This window comes from Nematolebias whitei, chromosome 17 (assembly GCF_014905685.2).
Source record: "Nematolebias whitei isolate Nwh7 chromosome 17, NemWhi1, whole genome shotgun sequence".
In the NCBI taxonomy this organism is placed as follows: domain Eukaryota; kingdom Metazoa; phylum Chordata; class Actinopteri; order Cyprinodontiformes; family Rivulidae; genus Nematolebias; species Nematolebias whitei.
In genome coordinates, this window is record NC_056514.1 from 19091782 (window position 1) to 19107632 (window position 15851).

General features: G+C 37.4%; 1 protein-coding gene across 1 annotated transcript in view; it reads right to left on the reverse strand.

Moving 5' to 3' along the window:
- Positions 1 to 11101, reverse strand: part of LOC119424153 (transformation/transcription domain-associated protein) — a 144245-nt gene extending 133144 nt beyond the window's left edge. The window contains exons 1-9 of the mRNA XM_037691621.1: positions 11071 to 11101; positions 7450 to 7614; positions 5491 to 5540; positions 5109 to 5219; positions 2577 to 2681; positions 2279 to 2362; positions 2015 to 2071; positions 1770 to 1895; positions 1273 to 1354 (exon numbers count right to left, since the gene is read on the reverse strand). Coding sequence (XP_037547549.1) covers positions 1273 to 1354; positions 1770 to 1895; positions 2015 to 2071; positions 2279 to 2362; positions 2577 to 2681; positions 5109 to 5219; positions 5491 to 5540; positions 7450 to 7549 — 715 coding nt within the window. The 5' untranslated portion in view covers positions 7550 to 7614; positions 11071 to 11101. The remainder of the gene's footprint in view (positions 1 to 1272; positions 1355 to 1769; positions 1896 to 2014; positions 2072 to 2278; positions 2363 to 2576; positions 2682 to 5108; positions 5220 to 5490; positions 5541 to 7449; positions 7615 to 11070) is intronic.
- Positions 11102 to 15851: the final 4750 nt, after the last annotated feature.

Sequence of the window (15851 nt, forward strand, 5' to 3'; positions counted from 1 at the left end):
AGAGCTAGTAATTATAATCTTAAGGGGAAAGATGTTTTTGTTAAACCGCAATTCAGAACCAGTTTGAAGGGAAGATCTACCCTAATTCAGGGTGTTGGACTGTGGAACGACTTGGAGTTAGATGTTAAGGAAGCTAAATCAATCTCGGTATTTAAGAAAATGGTAAAAATTCAATTGCTAAAAAAATATATATGAATGTATTTCATGAAAAATGTTGGATATTTGAAATATTACATGAGTTATTTACTTGTTTCTGATAATTTTCTGAATATGTTTGTTTGAATGGTTTATTAGATAAATAAGGAGCAGATTCAATAAGATTTTTTCTTCATCTGCTACCTTTCATTTTATATTTATAATTGTTTTCTAATTACATATATGTTAATTGATATGTATTTTATTTTGTTATGAAATGAATAAATAAATAAAATAAAAAAATAAAAAATAAAAAATAAAAAAAATATTAGAAAACACAGAAATGGTTATAACTCAGGCAACTGTACAGATATTGAGATAAAATTTGGTGAGGAAGTAACTGACACTGATTCCTAACATATATTCTGAAAGCTAACAGATTGTTTGAGATGTTTCTATTTTTGCTATTAACTACTAGAGTCAACTCTATTTGTCTGTTAGTAAAATATCTCATGAACTACTGGACAGACTTAAATGAAACTTTCAGGGTACAATCAGTGGATGATTATCTACAACTGATTAACTTTTGGAGTCACCCATATTCAAGATGGCTGCCACAGCTGATCAAACTTAGCAAACACAAAAAAGGCTATAACTCGGTCGGTTATAAAAATGTCTTCATTTCAGCTGCTCCCTTCCTCAGGACTCTCCACAGCAAACTAACTCTCGTGAAGACTTGGCGATCGGTTTGACACCACTGCTCTTCCTGACGCAACCACAGAGCACCGAGCTACCACAGCCCTCTGTGCGGAGCAGAGAGCTGCCATCTAGGGCGCCCAGGGGAGCAGATGGTGGGGGGTTAAGAGCCTTGCTCAAGGGCCCAGAGTGGGGCAAATGAAGGAGGAGCTTAGAGGTGCGGGTGTTTCACCTTTCCCAGTCGAAACGACGACCTTCTGATCACGGGCTCACCTTCTCTAACCTCTGCACCACCGCTCCCTCAACGTGAACAAACTGGTGTGGTAGTAGGTGAGACTCATTCACAACACGTTCCCAGAAGACAAGATCTTTGGCTAATCATCTTAACGTTACCTTCAACCACAACTAAATCAATCCTCGAGACGAGTCCTCAAGTTGTACTTACTTGATACATCAGCACGACGATGATGGGCAGCTCAGCCAGAACCTTGAGAGACAACGACCCCCGAGGGATGATGGTGTGCTTGAGGCAGAAACAAGAAGGAGGAACCTAATGAGAACACTCAAATAAAATACAAAACAGAACTGCTGAACAAAAAAAATATGCGTTTCAAGAAACCCAAAGCGGCCATGTAAAGAAGACAAAAAATGTTTATTTATTGAGGTTTTTCTAGTTTTCCCAAAAGCACTGTTCAAGCTAAGTGTGATTTAATGTATAGTTTACTTTGACGTGAGGAATCTTTAGTGTTACGGTTTTATTTCCTACTGCTTGATGGCTATCATAAAAACAACATGGTGTGTGTTTATGGATCTTAGCTTTGAATAAGCGCAGGAGTCTTATGTTGTCACAGAATGATGCAACACTGCCATCTAGTGGAAACAAGACAGTAGTGCAGAAGCATGAGGTTCAAACATGACGGATCAAATCTCCCGCTTACTGTTCGGGTTTCGCTGTCCTCCCTCTCAGGCGCCGTTTTAACCAAAACTGATGTGATCATTCCCACCATGTCGGGTGAGGGCACGGTGTTTTCAGCGATCACCTGGGGATTCTCAAAGTACCTGGCCTGAAGGGAGCAGTAAAACCAAACACAGAAGAACAAGAAGAGACAGAAGAGAGGCTGTTAATTTAACACATTATATGATTACAGGGAGAAAACGCAGCCTTAAGTGGAGTCGGACTTACAACAACTTTAGAAAGATCTTTGTAAATCTGCTTCACAAAGTCCAGAAAGTGGTGAATCTAAGAAACAACGACAGAAAACTGGTTGAAAACGCTTTGAATGTACCTTTGTAATTGGAAATAAATGATACTACGCCTGGTGTCTGTTAAACTCCGCTACAGTAACATGAAGAATGACTTCCACAAATGTATTTATTTTTGTTAAAGTACATTCTTTCACACAGAAATGTCTGAGAATGCTAAAACAACTAATCGGGAGATGCTTACCTCCTGAGAGATCGGAGGGCGAAACTGTTTATGCAGTTCGATAATGATCCGAAGGCAAATCAGCACATTTTCCTCACTTTCAATCTAAGAAAACAAATGAGCAAATGACGCGACAGTTCCTGCATTTAACACGTCAACGTAAACACGTTTATTCTTTCACCCCCCTCGTATGAGTCGGCGAAGAGTCGGTCAACATTCAAAAGAGAAAACAACATTACACCGACATATTTCACCGTTTCCTGCAACAACAACAACAAAAAAAAACACCGGATGTGTTGGAGAGGAAGCAAACTCGTACCTCCAGGAAGCGAAACATCACGGACAAGATGTTCTTGGTGTGCGGGCGAAGGTGCTCGTTTGTTGGGATGCGGTGGATGATTTCGAGCACCAGCTTCCTCAGTTGCTGAACGGGAAGAAACATCTTAAAGTTAGAGCTTGAAGTGACGCAAGCCTCAGTCACTTCTTGGGATGAGCTGTGATGAAAACGAGTAACAGGAGCGACAAACGCGTCACTCAAAAGTTGAAGTGTTACAAATTAATCCCTCAACCTCGGGATCAAAGTATTTCTTGATTACCGTAATTTCTAGACTATTGAGCGCACTTGAATATAAGCTGCGCTCGCGAAATTGAAAAATTGTACATATATAGGCCGCACTTGTCTATAAGATGTGGCGTTCAAAGCGTGCAAAAAAAGAAAGTTGTAGCTTATAGTCTGGAAATTACGGTAATAATGGGGTTCCTACTTATTTTAATTTGATGGAATTCCAGTTTTCCAGGCACAAATTTACAATAAAATTAATTCTGTACTTTTTTACATGTTAGTTAACATGTACATAGATGCCTTTTCCAATATTGAAAGTAAAGTTTCTAGGAGTATTTAAACAGTGATTCTTTTCTCATCTTCTCACTTTAAGCACTTTATGAAAACCACTAACCATGAACAAAAAGCAGCAGGAAATGCTTCTGGGAAAAAAAAAAAAAAAAAAAAAAAAAGTTGCAGTTTTTCAAATTGTTTTATGATCTATGGGTTGAATTCTCCTTCCAAACAAAATCCTGCTCATTTGATAAAACCGTGTCTCTTAAGGACGCACGATATTATTGGCATGGTATCGGCTGATCTTAGCGATAAAGCTAAATATCGGACATTCCATCAAAATAACTCGCCAAAATAAAAAGGTGCTGGTTTGTACGAGAACCCAGTAAAAAGGACGCCTTCAGCACCAGCACAAACGTTACGTCACATGCGTCATTGAGTTTAGATGTGTGACAATTTACACATTTGTACTGTTCGAGTGTTGTTGTGATTAAATGTCACGAATAAATTTGAAATTAAACATAATCCAAGTTGATGTGTTGCGTCATTTTCAGCCTCTTTTTTTTGGGGCATCTGTATTTGGCAGCAGGCCAAACTGACAAAGACCATGAAGAATAATGTAGTATTTTAATTCCACAGCAGAGAAAGTTATGTAGTCTCTGTAAGTAGGTCTAGGGAAAAAAAAAAAAAAAATATATATATATATATATATATATATATATATATATATATATATATATGTATATCGGAATTGGTATCGGTTATCGGCCAAATAAGTTTTAACATATCGGATATCGGACAAAAATCCAATATCGTGCATCCCTAGTATCTCTATTTATAGTGAAAGTAAAATCTTTCTTTGATTTACTTATGAAAGAGCTGCAGTACAGTTTGGAAAAACAGCATTTATGTTCTGATTCTGGAAGCCCAAAGAAAACACTTTAGACGATTTTAGCTCACATATGTTTAAAAAAAAGTATTTATCCATGTAGTTAAATTTAGATTTCGTTTCGTCAGTCACCTAAAATGTAGTTTTATTTTTAAAGGGTGCTTTTCGTTTACTTATTTTCAAGCAGTTTCTTTTATTTTAAGACACCAGGAACCAGTTGGAGATGCTCTAATGACCGATTCTGACCATCCAGCCACACGATGTCCAAGTTTAATCTAAAAGATTATTTAAAAACAAAGAAGCTGATGACCTTCAGCCTAAATCTGAGGCTTGATGCAGTCACAGAACCAGAAGACACGGCTGGCTCTTATTTACAAAAATACTCAGCTTGTTTGAGTAAATTTTAGGGATGCATGATATTGGATTTTTGTCCGATATCCGATATGTTAAAACTTATTTGGTCCATAACCGATACCAATACCGATATTTCTCCCTAGACCTACATACATAGACTACATAACTTTCTCTGCTGTGGAATTAAAATACATTATTCTGCATGATCTTTGTTAATCTGACCTGCTACCAAATGCAGATGCCAAAATGGGCTGAAAATGATGCAACACTTCAACTTGGATTATGTTTAGTGTCAAATTTATTCATGATTACTCTAACACAACGACGACACTCGAACAGTACAAATTTATACATTTACACAAATCTAAACTCAACCTGTTCACAAACAACGTGAAAAGTGCATTAACAGATAAACTCGACTGTTTCTTTAATTAAAAAATAACTTAAAACAGAAGACTTGAGGAGTTATTTTGAAGGAATGGACGATATTTAACTTTATCGCCACTATCGGCCGATACCGATACCATGCCGATGATATCGTGCATCCCTAGTAAATTAAAAAAGTTTCAACGCAATCTTTTAGAAAATAATATAATACAAAATAGAGACAAGTCTGGAAACACTAACATTATTCCAAAACATTTTTTTTAAGACTTATCCAGACCTGGAAAATCCTTGAATATAATTACATACAGCTCGAGGGTGTGTAGGAACATGGTGATAATAGTTACAAGTACACAAACGAGTCCAAGCGCGTTTCTTTGGTCACTTACCTGCGTAGGTTTTTCCTGCAGGAACTGCACTTCTCCGTCCTGAAGAAACGTGAGGAAGCGAGGAATAATGTGCTCCAGGAAGGTGGAGTACTGAGGTGAAGACGTCACGTTCTGAAAGCGACGAGTCCAACATGTTTGACTTTAAACAACACAATCTAAAGAAAGATGTTAAAGTGAAGCCCTACGTATTCCCAGCATTTGCAACATCCTTTAGTCTATCAGAAGCTTTCTATTCTACAGCTACATTACTATACGCCTCAAAAACAAAGAGTTCCCTCCAGGTTTTCACTGGGATCCAAACCTCCACCAAAATGTCTCATAATCCACCGGCAGATTAAATTATTCCACTCCGTTACACACTAAAGGCGTTCATCAAACTCACCTCAAAGTTCTCGCTCACCTCCTGCATCATCTTCAGCTTCGTTTCATCGGCTGAAAGTTGGAGGACATTAATCAAACAGCCTGAGGGACACAGCCGCAGTCGTCAGGGCCGTCTCCGCGTGCTCAGCAGGGGCTCTCAGATCTTATCAGTTTCACTTTCAGCGTCCAGATTAATCACAAGGTACAGGAACAAACACACTCAAGCACACGCACACAAACAAGCGCACACGCAAACACTCGTACCTTTGACTGGACTAAAGCTCATCGCCCTCATCACATCGCCCACGCTAAGCACACGGAGATTCAGCCCGACACCAAATCGAACGTTAGCAGTTGGATGAAAACTGTTCATAACGAACAAAGAAAAATAAACTTCTTTAAATTAGCTATTGTGAAGCTTTCTGGTAACTGTTGATGAGGTTTTTATTTATTTATAATATTTAATCCAATCCCGCTTAAAACTCAAAAAAAGTTTGACAAGCGTCAGATAATTAATAACATCTAACCGTGATAAGTTACACTTGAACTACTGTAGTAGTAAAACCTTACATGAGGTAGTACTGGATACAATAACTTTGTCTGGATTTTAAATAGAACATTACTTCAATGAAAGGAAAATAATCAACTCTAAATATTTGTAATTAAATATATTTAAATGTTGAATTACAGTTGGGTAAAAATAATATTTTACAGATCTCTATGTACAATAATTTGGGTACCACTTTACAATAAGTCCCCCCCCCCTCTTTCTTCGTTCCCTTCTTCAGTTTTCATCACAGCGAACTGTCACACGAAGACTTGGCGATTGTTTTTACACCGGATGTCCTTCCTGAGGCAACCACAGACACCGAGCTACCACAGCCCTGTGTGGAGCAGAGAGCTGCGATCTAGGACACCCGGGGGAGCAGATGGTGGGGGTTAAGGGCCTTGCTCAAGGGCCCAGAGTAGGGGAAATGAGGGTGGAGGCAGGTGTGCCTCACCTAACCCACAATATGATGTCGTCGGTACAGGAAGTTGAACCGGCGATCTTCTGTACTCTCTGCACCACCACTCCCTTTGTCTATTTATTAGCCATCTACAGGGGGAGCCTCATAGGCTTCCATATAGATGCTATGGTTTATGTTAATAATCTCTCTATAAACACTTTATAAATATTAATAACTGCTTATTATGCATTAATTGACGGTGACAGACAAAACTGAGCAGTTTCTTGCCAAATAGTGAGTCAGATCTGTTCACCTATATATTTCATCTAGAGTTGTTGTAGTAAACATTTAATACTAAGTTATGACCTTGTAAGAACAATAATTTGCAAACCTAATTGTTTTTAGAATATAATATTAGTCGTAGATACTTATAACGCAGTGAGAAAATACAATATTATATCCTAAAGAAATAGGTTTCCAAATGTTAATTGTGCTACAATTTAGTAACTTAGTCTGAAATGTTTAATATAACAAGTCTAGACGAAATTTATAGGTGAACAGATTTGGCTCACTGTTTGACAAGAAACTGGTCAGTTTGGGCTCTCTGTCACCCTTAATTAATGCATAATAAGCAGTTATTAATGATTTATAAAGTGTTTATAGATATATATTATATATTAGCATCTATAAGGGGAGCCTTCTTGTAAAGTGGTACCAAGATTTGTAACAAACCCTTTACAAAGTGAGAGTAAAAACACACAGTAACATTGTTAACTTGTAAATATATTTTACTTAAAACACAACATATTAAACCTCTTCTTTTTTTTTTTTTTAAGAAAACTTTTCTTCTTGGTACAAACTGCATGAAAAATGTTGTCTTTGTGATTAAAAAATTAAGCTTTCAACAATTTCAAAACCCCTGCATACAATTTTAAATGAAACATTTTTCAGTTGTGTAAAACGGTTTTATTTTTAAAGAAGGTTTTAATAAATACTACGTTTAGCCACGTCGTTCCTGCGGTTAGTGAACTCACGCGTGTTTGTATCTGTGAGCGCAGCAACAAACTGCAGGTACTTCTTCATCAGAGTGGTCTGGTCCACCACTGTGGGGCTGGGCGCAGGCACAAACGCCATGATGGCAGAAGGACAGACTGAGCAGCCGTCTGCACTGAGCTCTGCGGTCACTAGAACCTCATGTGCTGAAGAAAGGACAGAAACACAAGGCTTTTAATGAAAAAAGTCAAAACACCAAACTTCAGCCACTGACATTAACCGTTTCACAGTTAACATGTACAAACCGGATTCCAAAAAAGTTGGGACACTAAACAAATTGTGAATAAAAACTGAATGCAATGACGTGGAGATGGTAAATGTCAATATTTTGTTCGTAATATAACATAGATGACAGATCAAAAGTTTAATCTGAGTAAATGTAACATTTTAAAGGAAAAATATGTTGATTCAAAATTTCACAGTGTCAACAAATCCCAAAAAAGTTGAGACAAGTAGCAATAAGTGGCTGGAAAAAGGAAATTGAGCATATAACGAACAGCTGGAAGACCATTTAACACTAATTAGGTCAAATGACAACATGATTGGGTATAAAAAGAGTTTCTCAGAGTGTCAGTGTCTCTCAGAAGCCAAGATGGTCAGAGGATCACCAATTCCACCATTGTTGCACAGAAAGATGGTGCAGCAATACCAGAATGGTGTTACCCAGCGTAAAATAGCAAAGACTTTTAAGTTATCATCATCAACCGTGCATAACATCATCAAAAGATTCAGAGAATCTGGAACAATCGCTGTGCGTAAGGGTCAAGGCTGTAAAACTCTACTGGATGCTCGTGATCTCTGGGCCCTTAAACGTCACTGCACCTCAAACAGGAATGCCACTGTCAAGGAAATAACAGAATGGGCTCAGGAATACTTCCAGAAAGCATTGTCAGTGAACATAATCCACCGTGCCATCCGCCGTTGCCAGCTGAAACTCTACAGTGCAAAGAGGAAGCCATTTCTAAGCAAGCTCCACAAGCTCAGACGTTTGCACTGGGCCAGGGGTCATTTAAAATGGAGTGTGGCAAAATGGAAGACTGTTCTGTGGTCAGATGAGTCACGATTTGAAGTTCTTTATGGAACACTGGGACGCCATGTCATCCGGACCAGAGAGGACAAGGACAGCCCAAGTTGTTTTCAACGCTCCGTTCAGAAGCCTGCATCACTGATGGTATGGGGTTGCATGAGCGCTTGTGGCATGGGCAGCTTGCATGTCTGGAAAGGCACCGTTAATGCAGAGAACTATGTTCAGGTTCTAGAACAACATATGCTCCCATCTAGACGTCATCTCTTTCAGGGAAGACCCTGCATTTTTCAACACGATAATGCCAGACCACATTCTGCAGCAATCACAACATCATGGCTACGTAGGAGAAGGATCCGGGTACTGAAATGGCCAGCCTGCAGTCCAGATGTTTCACCTATAGAGAACATTTGGTGCATCATAAAGAGGAAGGTGTGACAAAGAAGGCCCAAGACGATTGAACAGTTAGAGGCCTGTATTAGACATGAATGGGAGAGCATTCCTATTTCTAAACTTGAGAAACTGGTCTCCTCTGTCCCCAGACGTCTGTTGAGTGTTGTAAGAAGAAGGGGGGATGCCACACAGTGGTAAAAATGGACTTGTCCCAACTTTTTGGGGATTTCTTGACGCCATGAAATTTGGAAACAACAGATTTTTCCCTTAAAATGATACATTCTCTCAGTTTAAACTTTTGATCTGTGATTTGTGTTCTATTCTGAATAAAATATTAGATGTTGGCACCTCCACATCATTGCATTCAGTTTTTATTCACAAATTGTTTAGTGTCCCAACTTTTTTGGAATCTGGTTTGTACTAATGTATAAAATGTTTGGTGAGAATAGATGAACTTCAGGCATCTCAGGTGCACTAACTTATAAACCAGGTTTATTCAACTTCAGTTGTTGTTGGCCATGTATAAAAATAAGTTTGTGTGTGAGGGTCACAAGCAATAATATATAATACCTTTTCATCCACACTTTCATCAAAGACAACAAAGATTCACACTCAGTTTTAGCCTCAAAAACAAAGTCCCTTTCTGAGCGACTCATCTGTACGTTCCCATCACTGACATTTTTCTGGCAAACTTGCCAAAATGTAGCACGATTTGACTTCTATTACCATTTCACAGCTTATTCTTCAATCCCATCATCAAACACTGGTTGTTGTAGGCTAAATGCACAAACATAATGTTTCAGTCCATTCACTAAAAATAAATTGTTCAGTTTCTGATTCTGCTTTATATCTTTAGCTTTGAAGTTCAAGGTTCTTTATTGTCATTCGCATCACATGTGGTACATGAGGCGGAACAAAATTGTGTACACAGAGTCACAGTTACATATAACAATAGCAAAAATCTAAATAGTAAAAGAAACAGTACAAAGGATCTAAGACAAAAACTAAGAAATACACTAAACTAAGAAAGACGCTAAACACTTAATAATGCAAAACAAAACGTCGAACAACAGCAGCACGAACATGAGTCTGTGTGAGTAGATGAGTACGAATGAATACAGCAGCATGAGATCAGCAGCACGAATAATCAGCAGCACATATCAACAATCGATGTAGCATTACAGTGATTCTTGTTTTTTATTTTCTTCAATTTTTTCACAATCCTGATTAGGGATTTATGAGTCTAATAGCTTCAGGGTAGAAGTTGTGGCTTGAAGCTTGAAGGGGACATACTGAGATCTTAGCAATTGCAGCATTTGACATTGTTATCCATCGGTCTTACTGACCATTGCACAGGTGAAATGGACTGATCAATCAAACATCTGCTTACAGATGTGCATGTTGTGACTCACCTGAGGCTGTTTGACAAATGATTTGCTTTAATATGAGACACAATGTATGGTAGTAGATCTGATAGGTGTTGCATATTGTTTGGAATTTTGGCAGTTTTGTGTGGGTCCAAAGAAATATTAAAAGGACTGTATCCACCAGAGGTACTTGTTGAATAGAACTGCCATAAACTGTCACTCACTGGACAACCACTCTGTTTAACGTTTTCGACTATTTTTCCGGAAATTGTTTTACTTTCTCTTGAAAACCTAAGTTTATGTTGTCCATCGGATTAACAAGAATAACTTTTCACCACACCCAAATAAAGACCAAAAGTACAAAATACAATATGGTTTTATCAATATCTAAAACAACAAGCCGATCAATGGACGCACATTGATGATGTCATAACGCATCGGCTAGCACGATTTTTTGTAACTTCCAACAGCATTTAAGCATTTATACAACAATCTTTCGGTAAAATATTTGAATGGTTCAATTATTGTGTTGCGTTCCGCACTCATGTATTTTCCCAATAAAACATCAAAAGTAACGCACGTTAATTTTGCAGAATAAACGACAAATGTTAGCAAACAAGCTAGCTTGTTCAAAAATATACAACACAAGCTCGTGTGTCGTTAACCGGCTACTTCAAAAGAAATCAGGTACGGGCCACAAAGAATAAAGATCTTGGCTCTAATTAACAATGCTAACAAATAATTGCACCAAAGAAGCTATAGAATGCAACTGATATTTCACCAAAGTTTAAAAGACAAAGCTAACCTTGCGCACTTACCCCAAGCGCCGACAGGAAACAGTCTGTACTCTCTACCCGCCGCGCTCGTTCTCGTCTCTGAAGGTGTAACTGTGATATATCCCTCCGCGTGTTGCTTGTTATATCTTATATTATACAGGTAAAATACAACAAAATTATATTATATTGACAAAATTAAACATATAAAAAATATATTGTTTAGATATGGCCCTTTAAAAATAACTTTCTTGCTTGAAATGTTCAAATGTAGTACTAGCGTATTGATACAAACTGAAAACTGTGGTTATAAGACCATCGTTTTCGATGGTCTTCAGCTTGTGGCTATTGTGAAGGGGAAGGGGAAATGTTCAGGTAGATTAATCTAACAAGGTGAGTCAGGTCCTCTGGACGGATTCTTCTTTGTTAAAACGTTTCGTCTTTTATCCAAAAGACTTATTCAATCTGAGGAGCTTGCAATTTATATTTATTTATTCATATAAGGGAAAGGGAAATGTTGTAATTACTATGAATATAAAAATGAAATACTATAAAATAAACTGAACCTGATATGTCAAATTATATGTCAAAATTCATAAATAAAGGGGGAAAAAATAAACTTTACAACTTTACTCTGAAAAGGAGATCCATTTTCAGTTCTAAACGTGTTTGCTTAATTTTTAATAGGAGTTTACGAAGCAAAATTTTAAAGGTATTTCAGGACACCAATCATAGCAAACAATATAAATTTATAATATAAAATAAATTCACCAACGAACATTCTGCAGGGTTCTGTTTTTTATAAAATATTCAAGTTAGACAATGCAAGGTTTTTTTTGTAAGTAATTGACCTGGTAAGCAAATAGCCAAAACATTAAGACCAGAGATGCTTGTAGTTTTTCTGCCTTTGCACTGGTTTGGGCTGATTTTACCAGTAGATGGTGGAAAAATAAATATGGTATATATGGTTTATCAGATACAAGACATGGTAATAGTTGTTTATTTTTTAGTGGGTCCTGCTATTTCCCTTAAACTAACCACTTAAGAAAGTAGCTTGAAGAGTTTGCAAATGGCTCTATCTCTTTCATTGCGCTTTAGAAAATAGATACATCATGAGTGACAATTTCAATCTTGTGTTTGGATTTTCTTTATTTATAACAAGACTTTAATGATTTACATGAAAATGTGCCCAGGGTTTGAAGAGTAAAGTATGATCTTAGCATTTTTCTTGAAAAAATAAATAAATAAAAAAGAAACCTTCATTTAAAAGTCTTCTTTTCACCCAAGACAACTAGAATTTTAAATTATGTCAATTTGGCAACATCAACAAACATCTTTGTGCAATTAATTTCTCATTTCTTAAGCCAACTAAAAGGCTGAGTTGTGGTGCCCAAGGTTGATATTTTAGGATGCTCTCGTTGTTTTCATCAAACAATGCTAAAAGCTTTTTTTCCCCCTGTCCACATTGAGTTTATCAGTAAAACGGTTTTAGTGACAGGCCCACAGATAATACTTGTTTCATTAGCTTTGCAGTAATAAAGCTTGGCTGAAAGAAGAACATTATTTATCACATCTAATCTATGAGGCCCCTCTTCACAGGCTCAGCTAATGGGTTTTCATTCATAATTCTCTCCTTCACAGCTTTCCATAGACTTGGGCCAGTGACGAAAAGAAAAGAAGAGAAGAAGGCAGAATGAGATTTTCCTTTTAGTGAATGTCACATATGATGCAAAAGATAATTTGACATATAATGTGGCTTTCTCATTCTCTTTTGCACCCACTGTTCCATAAGTAATAATGATCTGCTAAAAGATGTTTGTCTCAGGCTTATTGCAACATCATGTTTGTTTCATTAGTGGACTTTTTTTCTGACGAAGGCTTTATCCTTCACTGGAGAGAGTGGATGACACACTGGTACAGCCACTTTCCATAACCACTCGTCTGTCCATTAGATTTGTGTTTTCTCAGTGCACTGCTGCACCTGATCATGCCCCTATGACGAATCCGGATCACCTCTGCAACATGTCTTCTATAGAAAGAAGAGCACTTTCCTTGTTGAGACCCAGTCTGAATCAGCTGCAGGACTCTATAATCTATTCATACATCTAAAGGCTCCGTCTACATCCTCTGTTTTATCTCCATTCAGATGCTTTCTTGACATGTGCAAAAGAAGAACTCTATAACCCAGTAATGCAAATAAAAAGAAGAATTACACTCCTCAACCTTGCAAATATGCGCAACACAGAAAATAATAAAGTTGAGCCTTTGTAATCAGTACTAAAATTTCCATTTTCACAAAAATAGCTGGCAGCCAGCATGCAGGTAGTTTTGGTGTGTGTCCCCGCAGTCAGCAGAAACTAGGTGTGATGTCATCGTCTAATATCCAGGAATAAATCAAAGGAGGCTGCATGTCACAGGTTTCAGCAGCGCTACCAATCCCTGTACAAGCAAATCAAGGTGTTGATGGTCAATCTCTGCTGCCAAGTTCGGCCTCCTTCCATTTTTTTTTTCTTTAATTTGCAATTTCGAGCTAATCTTGAACAGATAAACCCTCGAAAAAACAAGTAAGAACAGTAAAAAGTTTTGTTTCATCCACCAAAGTTAAGTCAGGTCCTCTGGATGGTTTCTTTATATTGAGATGTTTCATCTTTCATCCAAAGGACTTCTTCAGTTCGAGGAGCCGCAACAAAATCAGCCTTATAAACAGCACACTTACAGAGTGGGTCAACCAGTTTGATGGTGCTCTGATGGTTTCTGGAGTTCGCCCTCTCCCCCGATTTCTCCTCTGAGGCAGTCATGGCCATAGTGGTTAAAACCATCAAAGTTCATGCTCAATAATCCAGGTAAAAAATCCAACAAAGTTTAATTAAGTCCACTTCACTTTGTTGGATTTTTTTACCTGGATTATTGAGCATGAACTTTGATAGTATGTTTCATCATTCAAATGTTTAAGAACTTCTTCAGCAAGCTTTTTTTTTAACTTTGGAGACTTGTTCAAACAAGAGGAGCCACTATCCTTTATTTCTCAAGAATTATCTAAAAGAGAAGCACAAATAAGTGGAAAAAAATGACTATGTGATAAAGAGTGCATTTATTCTTACCTCAGTGATTAAAAGTATGGGCTCATTACCAGGTTTGGAATATTAAATCTGAAAATAGCTACCAAGATAGTCTCAATCAGTTAAAGGACATTAGTTATGAGGATTTATAAATAGGTTTTATGCAGCTCCAGTACAAAGTCTGGCATTCTTTGCAGAAATGCACTGTCGCCTTTCAAGCCTGAGTGTTAAACTAAGATCATTTTACACACAAAAATGATGGGGCAACACTGTTTTGAAACCTTCAGAGTAATTATGTGGGAGGTGTTTGATTTGTTAATGATGGGGGACGTGTTGTCGTATATAATGTTCAATCAGTATTTGCAAAATTGGCTTTCTAATGATTCTGATTTACACTAAGCAGAAGAACAATTGTGGATTTCATGTTGGTTAAAAAACACGTTGTTCAAATACCTGCAACCAGTGGAGTTTATTCAAGTACTTTAATGAGTCATGAAACTGTCTCCCTGTCATGCATTGACTTTAATCGTCTGGAGCTACCAGTGTCTGGCCCTTTTTAAAGAACACAATGCTTGAATTTTATCACTCAGAAACCAATGTTTCATTTTTTAAAAGGCTTGGAACATTTGTGACTGTGGATGTGATTAGGTGCATGAATCTGAAGCAGAGCTCAGTGGTATGTCTTCCAGCCTGCACACCAGGACTTATTGACCTTTCACAGCTAAGCAGGCAACCGGTGCTAATTGTTTGCCACCACATCCTGTTTCCCCACCGCTTGCCTTCATTGAAGATGCTCACCTGCGTTGGAAAATCATCATGGCTGCAATTGTGCCTGTTAAAGACCAGCCTCAGTGGAGATATGTGGAGCGTGTTCACAAGAGCACCGAATATAATTACATGTTTGGACTCCTACTGTAAGTCTCACAAAGTTGTTGTCTTTGTACTCATTGTTGATCACTATGTCTCATTAAGGACACTTATCATAAGAAACTGAAAAATGCAACTAACTCAGAAAGGAGATCACCATGTCCAATACAGAGACCTAATAGTGTGAATGTATGAGTCAACATGTTTTTCTGTTTTATTTTAAAGATTCTATATCAAAATGTTGAGCTCATTTAGGAGATAGGAGCTATGACTTTTGTTTTTTTATATAACTTTTATACTTTTCAAGTATTCTCTTTCATTTACAAATAGAAATACATTGAGATATTAGTTTGTAGTTAGCCTTTTGCTACTTTTAGCTTCAAGGCCTTTTGCTACTTTTGCCTAGTTTATGGATACATCTAGCTTTTAGCTGGACTTTTGCTAATTTTAGCTTCAATGCTTCCTTTTAGCTTACCATTTTCTACTTCTAGCTAAATTTTTGCTACTTTTGAGTTAACTAGACTATTGCTGTTTTTGCTTTTAGCTAGCGTTTATCCGCATTTAGATTCTAGCTAACCTTTTGCTAATCTTAGCTTCAAGCTAGAATTTTGCTATTTTTAATTAGCAGTTTGCTACTTTAGCATCTAGCCTTTTGCTACTTTTAGCTTCTACTTTACCGTGTGCTAGTGTCTAGTTTTTTATGTAGCATTTTACTATTTTTGACTTGTGTTCTGCTGAGTTTTAGCTACACCCATTTAGCGTTTAGTCTTTTCTGTGCAACATTTCAGCTGACAGTGAAAGTTCAGCTGTGATTCCACTCACTTTAAGCTTTTTCAGCAGATTGTTAACAAACCCATTCAACACTGGATAGTTAACTTTACGAACAAAAAGAAACAATCG